This window comes from Pimephales promelas, chromosome 7 (assembly GCF_988280905.1).
Source record: "Pimephales promelas chromosome 7, fPimPro1.hap1.1, whole genome shotgun sequence".
NCBI classification, from domain to species: domain Eukaryota; kingdom Metazoa; phylum Chordata; class Actinopteri; order Cypriniformes; family Leuciscidae; genus Pimephales; species Pimephales promelas.
The window spans coordinates 2694200-2710495 of record NC_142775.1 but is presented as its reverse complement, the minus strand read 5'-3'; the positions used below and the strand labels follow the sequence as shown (position 1 = coordinate 2710495).

Here is a 16296-nt window from a genome sequence, read left to right as displayed (position 1 = left end):
GGGTAAAATGAATAATACCCCTCTGTTTTCAATAATAACATTGTGACGTTTTTTAATTAGTAGTTTGTGTTGTTTATTGGTATGTGTATGTGGTGTTTACCTGTTGTGTGACCTGATGCAAGATAAGCTTCCCTTAGGGGATCATAAACTGAAACTGAACTGAAGTGTACACTCTAAAACAATGCTGGGTTGTTTTTTCAACCCAAATTTGGGTCAAAAAATGGACAAACCCAAACGTTTGGTTACGCTTTTTAAATAAAATATGTTTTAAAATATTTAAATATTTGACCCAAATTTGGGTTGAAACAACCCAGCATTTTTTAGGGAGTAGTCAACATTTGAAGTGGATCAAAAAAGCTCATTTGTCCTAAGACAAGAACGGGTATTGTTCAAAATTCATCTATAACTTCTACTTCAAATATAGAAGATACATTTTTGCAGTTTTATTTAAAATAAGGACGGAGGACTAGCCTACAGCAAACACCAGACTGTTCAAATGCTGAGCAAGCGATCTGATTGGCAGCAGGATCAGCAGAGGCCAATCAGCTCGTGCCATGCGATTGCTTGCGAATTGCATTTAAAGGCCTGCGTTTCAGGACTGAACTAGATATTCAAGTCATTCTAAACTTATGTGATTCTCTGTGTCAGTCAAAAAGAGGATAGTTAGCAAAACGTTCACACTGCTTCGAAGAAAGAAAGAGAATTGGGGACAGGAGCTGTTGAGATCCATAAATCACCTTAAATCTATCATAAAAATTGTCTATTGGACTTATGCGCTGTTTTCCAACAAAGAACTAAAATATTTATTGTTATTTTTTTTAAAAAGCTTCCTATCCGACATATTATTCTGTGTCCTGGCTTGATTTATCTTGACTGTAACGGACGATAATACTACAAATAACACACACACACACTTAATGTAACACACTGAATGACCGAACTGTGAGGGAAGAACTTAACCCATTTGTGCCCAAATTTTTCTGAATGGTTTCATGCATATAGTCGTGTTAATAATGTCCTATGTGAACATGTTCTGCATTTATTTCCTCAAGTTTTTTTTTTCTTCTTCTTGAAAATCGTATTTGAATGTTCGGCAACTATAGTTGCCGGTGGGCAAATATGTTGTATGCACCCCATCAATGTTAAATATGAATAGGAGGAGAACATTTGGCATCTATCTCAAAATAACTGCTTTCAACAGATCAATCTTTATTCATAAACAAATTTATTGTGTATAAAAGTCGAAGAATGTTTGATGCGAACGCAAAAAAGCGGAATCTATAGCTTATAATGTCTTGAATATAAAAACACAACAAACAACAAATCCATTTGTCTTAAACATTGTGTGCTGTTTGGGGTCTTTTTGACCCACATTTCTAACTTTCATTAATGGGGATAACATGGATAATTTGACATGGTTTAGTGTAAGATTTTTGCCAATATTTTGGAAAATGCCATTTTAAAAGTAACAAATTATCACTTTAACCAGTAGATGGCTGCAGAGCTCCACTATTTGCAATTTGCTATTTGACTAAATGAAAGACATATTTTCACAAGTTTTTCCAGTTGTATTCATATCTAGATATTATGAAATCACAATTATAACAATAAAAGTAACTTTTTGTCGAAGTTTAGGCATTTTTTGTACTGGAAAAAAAATCTGTTTTTTAATAATGTTATAGAACCAAATGATTTTTGTCAATGGTCAAAATTCATCCTCAAAATCAGAAAGAACAGAAATTTGGTGGCACAATTTTTTTGAATTATATGAAAAACAGATGTTTGAAATAAATTATAAACTCTAAAGACTCCAACTTTTCTCTTTGTAACATCCTGATCAGGTTTGATTCTAATCATAATGTAACATTATTGAAAAACTGATTTTTTTCAGTACAAAAACGGCTAAACTTTGACAAAAAGTAACTTATATTGTTATAATTATGATTTCATAATATGTAGATATGCATATATCAAAAATGTAATTTGTTACAAATTACAACAAATTACATTTGTACAAAATTTGTTACAAAATTACATTTTGTTGCCTGGGGTATATGTATATATATATATATATATATATATATATATATATATATATATATATATATATATATATATATATATGTATATATATAAAACAAAAAAACAAATGACAAAATGGCAAAAAACTAAAATAACAGTGCATACAAGGGTAAAGTTATTAAACAAGTCCAATAACCTTGAATTATTAACACGGTATACCCCATTTTCCAATGATATATGTACTTACAAGGTATTTGCCCACCGGCAACTATAGTTGCCGCTTGCACTTTTGACTAAGTATACAAAAAACTATAGATCTATTGTAAGATTTGTTTTGTTTAGAGGATTCTAGAGACCTTCATTATTATCTAGATATATATATTTCAACAAAAAATACTTATTAGTAATATGAAAATTAGCTTTCGTTGGGAGGGTTTGCCTTCGCCATGCTTCCTGGAAGTAGGGGTAGGAAGTTGACAGCCTCATGTGACAGGAAGGAAGTGAATACTTTTTTTTTTTTCTTGAAATCCTTTATTTGGTTGTTTCCTTGCATGACATTGAGACATACAACATGGATAACATCTATAAAAATACTTACACAAGGAAAATGACAACTATACACTGCGGCAACTATAGTTGCCGGTGGGCTTAAATGGGTTAAGTAGTAAAACACACTATTGTATTTCCTCTACACTGAACTTGTAGGAAACAGTGTTACTTTAGTATTATATATAGTGTAAGTTTTAGCCATTTCAGTTACTTCACTTTTAGTTATGTTTAATTTTTCAGCTTTAGTTGCTTTAGCTTTATTTCAATCTCCAGAAATGATGTTTATCACTTATGTTTGCACAGTAGATTACAGTGACGGCACTGGTGGGAAGAGTGGAAGGACCTGAACATAAGTGGAGGTCGTAGGTCATCTCCCCGCTCCAGATCAGTGGCATCTGTTTTGGTGATTTAGTTCACACGCGACGCTGCTCGCTCGATCTGTATTCCTTGTGTATGCGTAATTATAGAATGGCCATGAGTGTGTGTTTTATGATCGCTGCGGTGGCTCGTGGAAAAGTGAACGTCTGTCTGGACCCCACTCTATACTTTTGGTTTGGCTTTGAAACGAAGGATCAGGACTTGATTTTACATCAGAGATGGCTCCCCGTCCGTCCGTTGAAGGCTTTGTCTTTCTCATTATCTTAGCAGACCACCACACTTCCTCCCATGATGCTCTCTGTGCTCGCGGGTCCTGAAAGTACACTTTAGCATACTTTGGAAAAGAGTATTTTTTACAGAAATAATATACCTGTACTTTAAAGGAATATACGGTAACACTTTACTTGAAGGGGTGTGCATAAGACTGACAATATTAATATGAGCATAACGTGTCATTCACTCAGTTATGACCATGACAACTTGGCATTACTAAGACAACATAAATTGTCATAAACATTATTATTTATCAAACTTAATAAACCACTTAGCTTTATGGGTTAACATTACATTAAACTGTCATGTGGTTGGTGTTGACATTGGCTGTCATAAGACCATTATAACTTTTTAATGCCAAATTCAATGTGTACCACTGTAGGTCACGAAAAATATTCATGACACAGTTATAATGGCCTCATGACAGCCAATGTCAAAGCCAACCACATGACAGTTGAATGTAATGTTAACCCATAAAGCTAAGTGGTTTATTAAGTTTGATAATTAATCTACTATGTCATGTTAATGTCATGTTTATGGTCAAGGTGTCATATCAAAGACATCTCAAACAATGTCACTTAATGGCAGTTGTCATAAACATGCATCCATCAGACCATCAATATATTTGTAATTACACATTTATACAGATGCAATTTAGTACATTTCAAATATTTTAACTTTTAAATGTAATATCGGATAACAAACTACAGTTAAAGTTCAACTCAATCAAGTCGACCCATCAAAATAAGAATACTACTTTAAAGCATGACAGAATATGTTTAAGACGAATTGATTAAAAGCGTAATGATAAAACATAAATACAAGTGCAGTCCTTTAAGAGATATTTATTTCAGCAATATTATAACATTTTAAAACATTCAATGAATTCAACATTCAATACACTTCTTTTCACAAGGGTTGTGGACGAGGCCGCTCAGATCTCATCTATAGGCGTACGGTTAAAGGTTAAAGTTAAAGGCACAATATGTAGTTTTTTCTCCACAAGAGGGCGCAGTTTCCAACAGTAACACAGCCGTAGGTTGATGACGCAGTGATGAGCTGAATGATGGGACTTGATGGATCTAATAATGTTTATGGACGAGTGCAAACATTGATGTTTTTTAACATTACAGTGTTATGAAGCAGGTCACGATTGCTAAAGAGACAGAAATCACACGCGAGTCCCGCAGATGCAAAAGGATAAGGACATTTAATTCCACCAAACTACCCGCGAGTGCTGGATAACTCACACGGGTCAGTTTATTAGACGAATGAAACTTGTGAGGTAACGCAGCGCTGCTTCACTTGCTCTAACGTTACACTAAACGGCATTTAAATGCGTTAGTTCAGTTGCTATACGAAACTAGCTGTAAGCTCGATCAACAATAGAATAACATATTGACCATATACCGCTGTGCTGGGCGGTATACCAGTTCATACCAAAAACCGGTGTAAATTTTTGTTGTGATGTTCATTTTTAATATACCGTCATACCGATGTATTCAATTACACAACGTTTGGAACGAACGTTACGCTGCGCGACACTGCTTCAGGCGGACCCTTTACAATGTTGCACTTCTAAGCGGCGACGGTGAGGCGAGGGTCAATCAATCAGCAGTGCTTTGGTGTTACGCTACAGGGAAGGTGGACGCTGCAGAATATGGCGTTATTTCCTGTCAAATGTCGAGAGCGCAATATATTAGCACGAAAGAATATTAATATAATGCGCGAGTGTGAATCTCTGCTCGCGCGTGGAATATCACGTGCGCGCGCTCTCAGATACACGTTGCTCTTGTAAGAACAGGTCTATTTTCTGTGGGCTCGCTCAGAGAATCCTGCACTTAAAACGTGTTCAGTGCAATCGCGAATCTCTCCTCTTCCCCAGATTACAATTTTATGTTATAAGAACGTTTTCATAGCGTTCCCATTTAGTTATAAAAACGTTATGGTTTATATCTGAATGGAATTTTTAGACGTTGTATTAACGTTCTGGCTTGGATATAAGAATATTATTAATACGTTAAGAAATAACAATTTTAGGTTATACTGGACGTTATTCTATTCTACGATATTAACTAATAATGACAATAAAATAGATCATCTTAGGGCAATTTATTGTAGTAATTCCTCTGTCAACCAGAAGAAAATGCTTTAAACACCTGATTAGGCATGAAAAAAAAAAACGTCATACACTGGAAAAAACGGCTTAATTCTGAAAAAACAAAAAAACAACAACCGTGATAAAAAATTTTGGTCAAACCGCCCAGCACTAGACCATATTGTAACATGTCATCATGTTGAGCTAACGTTACATAACATTGATTTGTTTTATGTACATTTACTCGCCTGTAAATAAAGCTGTCGAGTCGTGACTCGTGAAGTTCTGTCGAGTCCAAGTTAGTTGCGGACGCTAGCTGTCTGTCGAGTCCAAGTTAGCCGCGTTTAGCTCTCGGCATCTCAAAAACGCCACGCTAATGTTGATCCTCATTTTAGTTCTGATTGTTTGTCCCAAAGTCTGCTTGCCATGTCCATGTTTGAGAGAAACAAGAACTGTGTGCCGCTAAACGTTACACACTGCGCAGTTGTCCATGTCTGTCACCATGGTTACGTCACGGCTATGGCAGTGCGAGCGGAAACCGAGGATAGCGCGAATATTGCCTCATTGACAGGCATCATTTTTTTTCCGGGATGGCCACTTATTTAAAATAGGATTTTTTCTGAAATAAGAAAATCTTTGGAGACTTTTGGGATATTGTAAGTACACAACTACACAAGTGATTTTGGGATATTTCATTACAAAATTCTTACATATTGTACCTTTAATTTGTGGTTATCATGGTCCGGCATGCTTACCCAGATAGCAAACTGACATTGAATCAACGTGGAAATATGACATCGAAACAACGTTGATCTGACATTGTTTTGCTCATCGAATTAACGTTGAACCAACGTCAGACGCGTCATTCTTTCAAAACTAACGGAAAATCAACTTGAAATCAACGCGTTGTTTCAACGTTATGAAAGCAAACCAATTTTCGATTTTCATTTAGCTTTGAAGAATGCCGCGTCTGACGTTGGTTCAACGTTAATTCGATGACCAAAATCAACGTTAATTCAATGTCATGAGAGACGTCGTTTCCACGTTGATTCAATGTCAGTTTGCTGTCTGGGTATTCTGAAGTCTCACGAGATTTTGCGAGATTTCCCGTGTTCACAGTCGAGACTTGTTGAAAATCTGTTTGTGTATGTGTGTGTGCTGTCTTTGTCACACCACACACTATTGGAGCAAATCGGTTAAATCTAGCATGTTCGTCCTCGAGTTTGGAGTCTATCACATTTTGAAAATCTTATAAGATGTAAAAAATCTTTTGGTGTGTGGTGTGCCCAGCATAAGCAGAGAAGCCATTTCTCATGAAATCTCAAATCTACCAGTTTATGTAACCAATCAATGAGAGCTCAGTCATCTCCTAAACATCTTCTAACTCTCTCCTGAAACATTCGTCCTGATCTGACCGGTAACACTCGTCTGGAAGCAGGAGCATGATTGGCTGGTTATCAGCCAACCGTTGAGCAGCATTCACTCGCTTGGCAACTGGACGTGTAGCATTTACTGCTGAGTTATCTTTGCACATAGTTGGGCTTTTGTGTGTGTGTGTGTGTGTGTGTTCGCTGACGGCTTTTGATGTTGCACACTGTGTCTTATTGTCCTCACAAAACGTTAGCCGTGAGTAAGCTTTTGTTGAGTTAAGCAGGATTGGAGGTTTCCCAGAACCAGCGTGTCCAGTCCAGCCCTCACAGGACCTGATTGAGACAGCAGCAGCGTTATAATGCAGCTACTGTGCAATTATGGAGAACACCTGAGGCCGCGATGATGGACTTAATAACAGAGGAAACAAGAGATGATTTAATAAATCAGAGTTGAAGGAATAGCAGTCATGTTTACAGGATAAAGTCTGTGGGGAACGTAGCAAACCCAGACAGTTAAATATAACACAAATAAACACATTCTCAAATGTGTGGAATTTCATCTGTACATGACCAGAAATACATGGAAATAATGTGAAATATTGTTACAATTTAAAATAGCTGTATTCTATGTGAATATATACACTCTTAAAAGGTTCTATATAAAACCTTAAAAGGTTCTATCAGCGCTACGTATTTGGAACCGCTAAAAGGTTCTATACACCCTTAAAAAAGGGTTTCTCTGGGTTCTATATAGAACCCTGGGGTTCCATACTTGGCCAATAGAACCTTTTACCAAAAAAATGGTTCTATATAGAACCATTTTGGAGTTCCATATATGAAGCGGGGGATGAAACCATTTCTGGTTCTAAATAGAACCATTTCTTCTAAGAGTGTACTTTATTCTGAATGTTCAACATCATTACTCCAGTCTTCAGTGTCACATGATCCTTCACAAATCACTCTAATATGAGGATCTGATGCTCAGGAAATATTATCAATGTTGAAATCCACAATTTGTCATATTTTTTGGCAGAAAACCTTATTCAGAATTGTTGATAATCAACAGAAAGTCACAATAATACCAGATTCACACATGGTTGTGTGGGGATATGAGATAATGGAGTATCGCTGGTACCAGTTTACCTCCAGTTATCGCTGGAGTTCCCGGGGTCAAGAGGTCAACGTGAACTGGTTGCTAGGCGAACGGTTTGGGAGGAGGTAAACAATCCTGTCAGTTGCTTTGACTTCCCAAGAAAGAAGAAGAAACGAGTTTAGCACAAAGATAGGAGGTCAGCAGTTGTCTTAACCTGTGATAGATGTTCCACCACGTCAAAGTTTCACAAAGAGTTTGGTTTATTTACATCCTATGACAAAGGCAGGACTATGTGTTTTAAACGCACTTTGTCTTGGATGATCTCTCGCTGTGTGTGTGTGTGAGTGTTCAGTATGAGTTCTGCGTCTGCTGCAGTGGGTCTTACGCAAGCGGCGCTGTGTGACTCATCAGTCTTAGCCGTCCTCAAGGTCAAGCTTCTCCAAATCACAGGAATACAGTGACATTGAGCTCAGTGAGTAAATGAAGAGTCTGTGGTTATTACTGGGCTTGCGCTATATTCAGATGTGTAGACGTCATGCCGTCTCTGTCTTCAGATAAAGATTACACACACACGTATCATTCTGTGTTCAGAAGACACTGGTTCATCCACATAATCAGGGTTTGGTTCTAGGATTTGAGTCTGGAGCGAGAGAGCATTACCTCTTTAAATCCGCACCACTATATTACTATATAGTCAGTCAAAAGTAGTGATTAAAGTGGTGCCAAGTCAACAGAAGAAGTTTGGTGGCACTTTATTTTACAGTATGTGTATTTACAGTGTACTTTAGAAAGTGCTGGGTGCACTCTAAAAATTGCTGGGTTGTTTTTTAACCCAACTTTGGGTCAAATATGGACAAACCCAGCCATTGGGTTAAATTTGTTAATTACTGTACATTTTAACCCAACATTTGGGTTTGCCCATATTTGACCCAAAGTCCAGCATTTTTTAGGTAATGGGTTAAGGTTAGATTTAGGTGTAGGTTCAGGTTATTAGAATGACTATAATAAGTGCATAGTATTTGCGTGCGGAAAAGGACTGTAGAATAAAGTTCTGCTAAAGGTTTAATGATATTATTATTATTAACAGGTATTCCTACTTCTAACACTCACTGGCCCGGCCTTTTTGACCTATGTAAATGTAATGTTTTAGTTACCAGTGAAATCTCACAATTTCTCGATTCCAGTTTACGATCACAGCACAACTAACACTAGGGTTGGGTATCGAGTATCGATTGGAACCGGGACTAACTTTTCGTTTTTCCCGGAATCAATCAAAAGTTAAAATTTCGATTCCTAGTTTCGATATTCACAGTCCGCCGAGCGGAAGAAGAAACCGCTGAACAACACCAACGAAGAAGCGTCTACCGGAAGTGTTGGCATGATCGCGCGAGTCGAACATGAGTAGCTTACGTCGGCGGTCCAAAGTGTGGCTTCACTTTTCTAAGAATAACGAAATCTCGGCAAAATGCAAAATTTGGGACAAAAGGAGTATTTCCTTCAGAAAGGCCGTTGGTTAGCAAGGTTAGCTAAACTTTTTTGACCCTGCCTCTTAAAAGAATCGGAATCGAGAATCTTTAGGAACCGGAATCGAAACAAGGAATCGGAATCGGAATCAGAATGGTTCAAATTCAAACGATACCCAACCCTAACTAACACTATCCTAACTATTATAACTTTCAAACAGTCAATAATAAAATAAGAACAAATAATTACATTCAAGCAATAGCCACTCTAAAAAAATGATGGGTTGTTTCACCCCAACTTTGGGTCAAATATGGACAATTTTTAATGACATTTTAACCCAATTTTTGGGTTTGTCCGTATTTGACCCAAAATTGGGTTAAAACAACCCAGCATTTTTTTAGAGTAAATGAATACAAGAAAATATAAAGTTATACAAACAGTGCTAGTGAACACTTTAACTGTACACAGTAAATATGTATTACATGAATGAGGCTGCTGTCACTTTAAGGCCGGAGCTGATTATAGTTTTAACAGACCGCCCCCTATAATGGGTCTTGGACCACACCCTGCACATAATGATTAAATCATATGGACAATTTTTGTCATAATTATTTCTTTATATGCCAGTTTTGAAGTAATTCATATTGGTGAGAAGTTGTCAATGGTGATCCTCCGCTGAAACTCTAGTCTGGTAGTAGTGTGTGTGTCATGTTTGATGAAGTGTTGTGGTATCTCAGCACTGGATCCCCATGAGAGCTCAGATGTGGTGTAAAGGACCCATTGATCTCGAGGTGTTGGGTTACCCGGATAGCAGAGAAGTCTGAAGTTGGGAGAGGATTTATGTTTTGAAACTGAGTAGTGTCACTTTTTACCAGTGAATTACTCACACAGATTGCCTGTTTCTGTGGGCCCAGAACAGGATTCACGGCACAGTTTAGTGACCTTGATTCTGTAATGCTGGGTTTGTATGTTGTCTTCCTACGCCACAGTTCGTGAGCTTAGAATTATAAGGTTCTATCTCCACTTTTGGTCGAAATTGAGTTTTTGACATAACCTGATCCATTAGGTGTTTATTAATGCCTGTGTGGTGTTATTTTTGTAAAAAAAAAGATTAATAGATAAAGCTATAATAGAAAATTTTACTACATTACAGTTTTGCCAGGTGGGATGTAAAAACTTTGATGCTCAATATCTCAGAACTACCCTAAACGGAGATAGAATCTTATAATTCTAAGCTCACGAGTTAGCTTGCGTATGGGGAACATGTCCTGATGCCTGTGTGTGTGTGAGATGGTAACGCTGTGGTCTCTGTTGTGTGCAGGTGTAGACCCGTCTCTGCAGATAGAGCACAGGATCCACACGGCGTCCCAGGCTCCTCCAGGCTCCAAGCAGAACAAGCCCCGGGTGGCCAACTCACGGGATGAGCGCTTCAGATCAGGCACGAGCTTTCCTCTGTAAACCAGATCCACAGACACTCAGATCGGGACGCTTGCAACAAACAAATGCACTTTATCACTTACATTTCTTATTAATCCGTTATTTTACCAGGTGATGTCCCATCGAGGGAGCCCTGGGGCAACAGTTACTCAAGTTACACCGAATCATGTAAACACAACAGATGTAAAACAAGTATTTAAAAGAGTACTTTGGGAAATAAAGCATAATCAATAGTAATATGAACAATAATGTACTTTATAAGAATATTCGTATAAATTTCATTTAAATTTATATTATGCAATCAGCTGATATTTAGTGTTTTTGACCCACTTTAGTAGAGTGCAGTTTCATAATTCTATTGTCTTTGAAATATGGTTGAAGTTACTGATGAATGTACTGACAAACATTTATGATAACCTAACATTTCTATTTAAACTTGTTTGTCGTGTATTTAAATATATTTGTAATTACGCATTTATAATGAAGCTGTAGTTTAGTTCATTTATAATGAAATGTTGAATAACACTACAGTTAAAATGATAATCAAGCACTTTACATGTGCTTTAGTGTGTTAGTCAGCACATTAAAATAAGTGTAAAGGATGACAAAAACTATTAAAACAATGATTTAAAATGTACTTTAAAGTAAAACTTTTCATTTAACACTATTACGAAGTGTCTCTCTTTAATTGCACTCACTGTATGTGGCCTTTTAATTCATTAATATTATATGACTGCAAGTATTTTTTTTAATACTTTTATGATTTGAAGTACACTATAAGTATACATTCAGTACAGCTTTTAGTTCACGTCTTTTTCACAGGGTTCAGGATCACTATTGCGTGTTTCATTATTACTGATGAACTTTTGCATGTAAATTAATATGAATGAGACATCAAATCATGTGACTTAAGCAAGCAGAGGTGTATTTGTTATTTTCCAAGAGATCGACCTTACATTGTTCCCTTGTTTCGAAACAAAAGGCTAAGAACATCAATGCACAATATAATATAATATAATATAATATATTAAAGCTGCAAGCAGCATTTAGCGGGGTTCAAGCAGTTTAGGCCTTTAAGGCCTTTAAGCACAAAAGCATCAAAAGACATTAAGTTTTAAGTTTCAATAATGGCAATTTACCATAGGGTATACATTGTTTTTAACATTTGTAACAATTATAGCGCCAACTATAGTCCGATCTCCATGAAATTTTGCATGCTTGTTGAATAAGTTATGACACATGTTCTCATCAATTTTTGTGAAGTTCTGACTTTTCCTTCAGGATTTATAGGCTTTTGGGTGCATTTTGTCATGCCCCCCTTTTGTAAATGACCCTGTTATAGCAAAACAAATGACAAAGTTCAACTTTTTTTGATAATTATTCATCTAGAGAGTCCAACGAATTGTCCTAGACTGGTCTGGTTCCGATCGGGCAAAAAACCAGGGACTAGTTTGCAAAATTAGGTTTTTAACATATTCGTGAATAAAATGCACAATATAATATAATATAATATAATATAATATAATATAATATAATATAATATAATATAATATAATATAATATAATATAATATAATAATATTATTCAGGTCCCTGGCGAGAAGGTTATTATTGTAAGTGTTAGTTTACTTTATTATTATTATTACCCAATGGCTGTCTATGGTCGATCTATGAACAGAACATGGGAAAATTAGGGAAATCGGCACACTTGTAGTGATGGTAATGAATATAAATCTGACCAAATTCGGGGTTGTCACGATGTCACCCTGTTTTGAACTCAGTTGTACCATTTTCCGCCACTAGTTTGTCGTCATAGTCACTAATTTGATTTGTCATCACTGCCAGCTGTGTTATCGTTAATCACCTCATTTGTCTGTGTATTTAAGTCCTATGTTTTCAGGTCACCCCTGTCCGGTCTCCTTTATGTATGGTTGTGTTTGCTTCATGTGGATTTACCCTGTGGATATATTGAATACAGTTTGAACCTTTATCTTCATCTTCGTGCCTTTTTATGCAGCATAATCGTGATAGAAGACCGGACCAAAGAGTGATATAGACTTCAGTGTTTTTGTTTTGTTTTGTATCAGTGTTTTTATATGTTATTTCCCCATTATCGTGGACTCTCCCTCGTTCCTGTTAATCTGCCTTGAGCAGGGACATCACTCCCTCCACACACATGTGACAGAATTCCTCGCACATCAGTCGAGCTTCCCGGACAACTGCCTTTGTTCCTTCCTCTACGTTGGACCCAACGCATTGACAAAGGCACAGTTGTCCGGGGAGGGATCTCGAGGGAGCTTCGCCACAAATGTGGAGTGGGTGCTGGCATCATGTGGATTGTCTTGTCATGTTCACTGTCAGATTTGATGACGATGACACCATTCCCACTCCTATTCAAGTCTTCAGACAGAGAAGGAGCCAGCAATGAATTTTTCTGAGCTAAATATCACTGTGGAGCACAGCGAGTTTAACCAGGTGTGCGAGCCGGCGCAGAGGGAGTTTGTGATGAGTGTGAGGGTGTATTAAGGAGCTCCACCCACACTCCCAGCACTCTGAACAATTGCTTTAATTTTGGAGTGGAATAACACCAACCCCTTTAATCCCTCCCAAGCCTGTCTGCTTTATTTTGGATGAGTTTGTTCCGCCTCCTCTGCAGACTTTTTACCAGAATTGTTTGTTGTCCGCCATGCCTGCTACCCATCCCTCACTTTCTCCCATCAGTCCCTCAGTTCCTCATCAGCTTCCTCAGCTTCTCCTGGGCGTGGAGATCCCGTGGCTCCGTCCCCGGCCTCAGGTCCCGTTGTTCCACCTCCTGACTCCTTCGCCTTCGATCCCTCCTCCCTCGACTCCAACAGCGACCATCAAGCTTTCGGCTCCACTGGACTCCCTCAGACCATCGGCTACGCCTGGCCTCAGCACTCTGGTACCCTATTTCCATCTCGGTGGGGTCGTCGCTGCAGCTCCTTCGTACACTCAGGGACCGTCAGCATCACTCCACTCCTTTGGCTCTCTGTCTTCACCTAGGGATCCACCTCCATCGGCTCTGTTACCTCCAGGGTAGCGTGGAGACCTTATCCCCCTTGGCTCCTCCCTCCAGTAACGCCACCAAGGGATGCCATTGTGGCTGTGGCCTGGATCCCCATTAGGCCACCCCTGCTCAAGGTCACCCTCTGGGCGACACCACCATCTTCACCTCCCTGGTCTTCTCTTCCTGTCTGTCTACCTGCTCCTCTTACTAACCCTTCTTCTGCTCCTCTTACTAGCCCTTCTTCTGCTCCTCTTACCAGCCCTTCTTCTGCTCCTCTTACCAGCCCTTCTTCTGCTCCTTTTACCAGCCCTTCTTCTGCTCCTCTTACCAGCCCCCTTCTTCTGCTCCTCTTACCAGTCCCTCTTCTGCTCCTCTTACCAGCCCTTCTTCTGCTCCTCTTACCAGCCCCTCTTCTGCTCCTCTTACCAGCCCCTCTTCTGCTCCTCTTACCAGCCCCTCTTCTGCTCCTCTTACCAGCCCCTCTTCTGCTCCTCTTACCAGCCCCCTTCTTCTGCTCCTCTTACCAGCCCTTCTTCTGCTCCTCTTACCAGCCCCTCTTCTGCTCCTCTTACCAGCCCTTCTTCTGTTCCTCTTACCAGCCCTTCTTCTGCTCCTCTTACCAGCCCCTCTTCTGCTCCTCTTACCAGCCCCTCTTCTGCTCCTCTTACCAGCCCCTCTTCTGCTCCTCTTACCAGCCCCCTTCTTCTGCTCCTCTTACCAGCCCTTCTTCTGCTCCTCTTACCAGCCCCTCTTCTGCTCCTCTTACCAGCCCTTCTTCTGTTCCTCTTACCAGCCCTTCTTCTGCTCCTCTTACCAGCCCTTCTTCTGCTCCTCTTACCAGCCCCTCTTCTGCTCCTCTTACCAGCCCCCTTCTTCTGCTCCTCTTACCAGCCCTTCTTCTGCTCCTCTTACCAGCCCTTCTTCTGCTCCTCTTACCAGCCCCTCTTCTGCTCCTCTTACCAGCCCCTCTTCTGCTACTCTTACCAGCCCTTCTTCTGCTCCTCTTACCAGCCCCTCTTCTGCTACTCTTACCAGCCCTTCTTCTGCTCCTCTTACCAGCCCCTCTTCTGCTCCTCTTACCAGCCCTTCTTCTGCTCCTCTTACCAGCCCCTCTTCTGCTACTCTTACCAGCCCTTCTTCTGCTCCTCTTACCAGCCCCTCTTCTGCTCCTCTTACCAGCCCTTCTTCTGTTCCTCTTACCAGCCCTTCTTCTGCTCCTCTTACCAGCCCCTCTTCTGCTACTCTTACCAGCCCTTCTTCTGCTCCTCTTACCAGCCCCTCTTCTGCTCCTCTTACCAGCCCTTCTTCTGCTCCTCTTACCAGCCCTTCTTCTGCTCCTCTTACCAGCCCCTCTTCTGCTCCTCTTACCAGCCCTTCTTCTGCTCCTCTTACCAGCCCCTCTTCTGCTCCTCTTACCAGCCCCTCTTCTGCTCCTCTAACCAGCCCCTCTTCTGCTCCTCTTACCAGCCCCTCTTCTGCTCCTCTTACCAGCCCCTCTTCTGCTCCTCTTACCAGCCCCTCTTCTGCTCCTCTTACCAGCCCCTCTTCTGCTCCTCTTACCAGCCCCTCTTCTGCTCCTCTTACCAGCCCCTCTTCTGTTCCTCTTACCAGCCCTTCTTCTGTTTCCCGTCCACCCCTTCCTCCTTCCTTCACCCCCTCCCTCACCTCTTCTTCAGCTCTAGATCCCTCCTTCCGGGAGGGGGGCGTTATATATTGATGTCACCCTGTTTTGAACTCAGTTGTACCATTTCCCGCAACTAGTTTGTCGTCATAGTCACTAATTTAATTTGTCATCACTGCCAGCTGTGTTATCGTTAATCAGTCCCTGTTCATTCTTGTCCGGTCTCGTTACATATGCATGTGTTTGCTTGCTGTTCTTCGTGTGGGGCAAATTCCCAGACCGAAAGAGGAACTGTGGCCAGAAATCGTGCAAGAGGCTGCATCTGTTCCAGACTCACTTTTTCCGAGTGATCTGATGATCATGCTTTGATGTAATTGTTATGCTTGTTGTACATGATGAATTTACTCTGCTTGCGGTCCCTTCGGTGCTTGGTTACTTGCAGTAAATTTTTTACAATGATATCTGTTCTGTCATATCTTATAGACATTTGGAATTTAAAAATGTAATTTTTCTGATGTCGTTTTCTGTCTCATCTAATGTTGCCACTATCTGTGTCCCCACAGACCTTCATACAGAAGCAGTACAAGCAGCCTTGTCAAAGTATAAAGAGAGAAAGATGCCAATGCCCTCGAAGAGACGCTCTGTTCTAGTGCAGTCCTCAGTTGAAGCATGCACTCCTCCAGGTAACACACACACATACATGGTATAGTGCTGGTCTAACTGGTGAAGCATTAAAATTAAAATCTTCATAATCACAATGTTTTCAAGTAAAACTGAGCTGGTTTGCTGGCCACGCATTTGACCAGCATCCTTCCCTGTTGATCCCAACATGAAGAACACACCTTACGCTGGTGACCAGCAATGCTGGGTTTTTCAGCAGGGGATGTTTTGATCTTCTGAGTCTTGAGAGAACAATGCATAGTTTTCTGAATAATAGCCTCATTATTTACTCGAAGAGATCTGC

At 39.8% G+C, this 16296-nt stretch overlaps 1 protein-coding gene across 10 annotated transcripts in view; it reads left to right on the top strand.

Annotated features, from left to right (window-relative positions):
* The window catches only part of dip2a (DIP2 acetate--CoA ligase A), a 147383-nt gene that overhangs the window by 69470 nt on the left and 61617 nt on the right, over positions 1 to 16296 (top strand). For 9 of the 10 annotated variants that reach the window (XM_089132929.1, XM_089132932.1, XM_089132926.1 and 6 more), the window contains 2 exons: positions 10569 to 10685; positions 15896 to 16015. In XM_089132929.1, coding sequence (XP_088989055.1) covers positions 10569 to 10685; positions 15896 to 16015 — 237 coding nt within the window. Of the gene's footprint in view, positions 1 to 10568; positions 10686 to 10831; positions 10853 to 15895; positions 16016 to 16296 lie in introns of those variants that run through there. The other variant, XM_089132934.1, reaches the window with a different exon arrangement.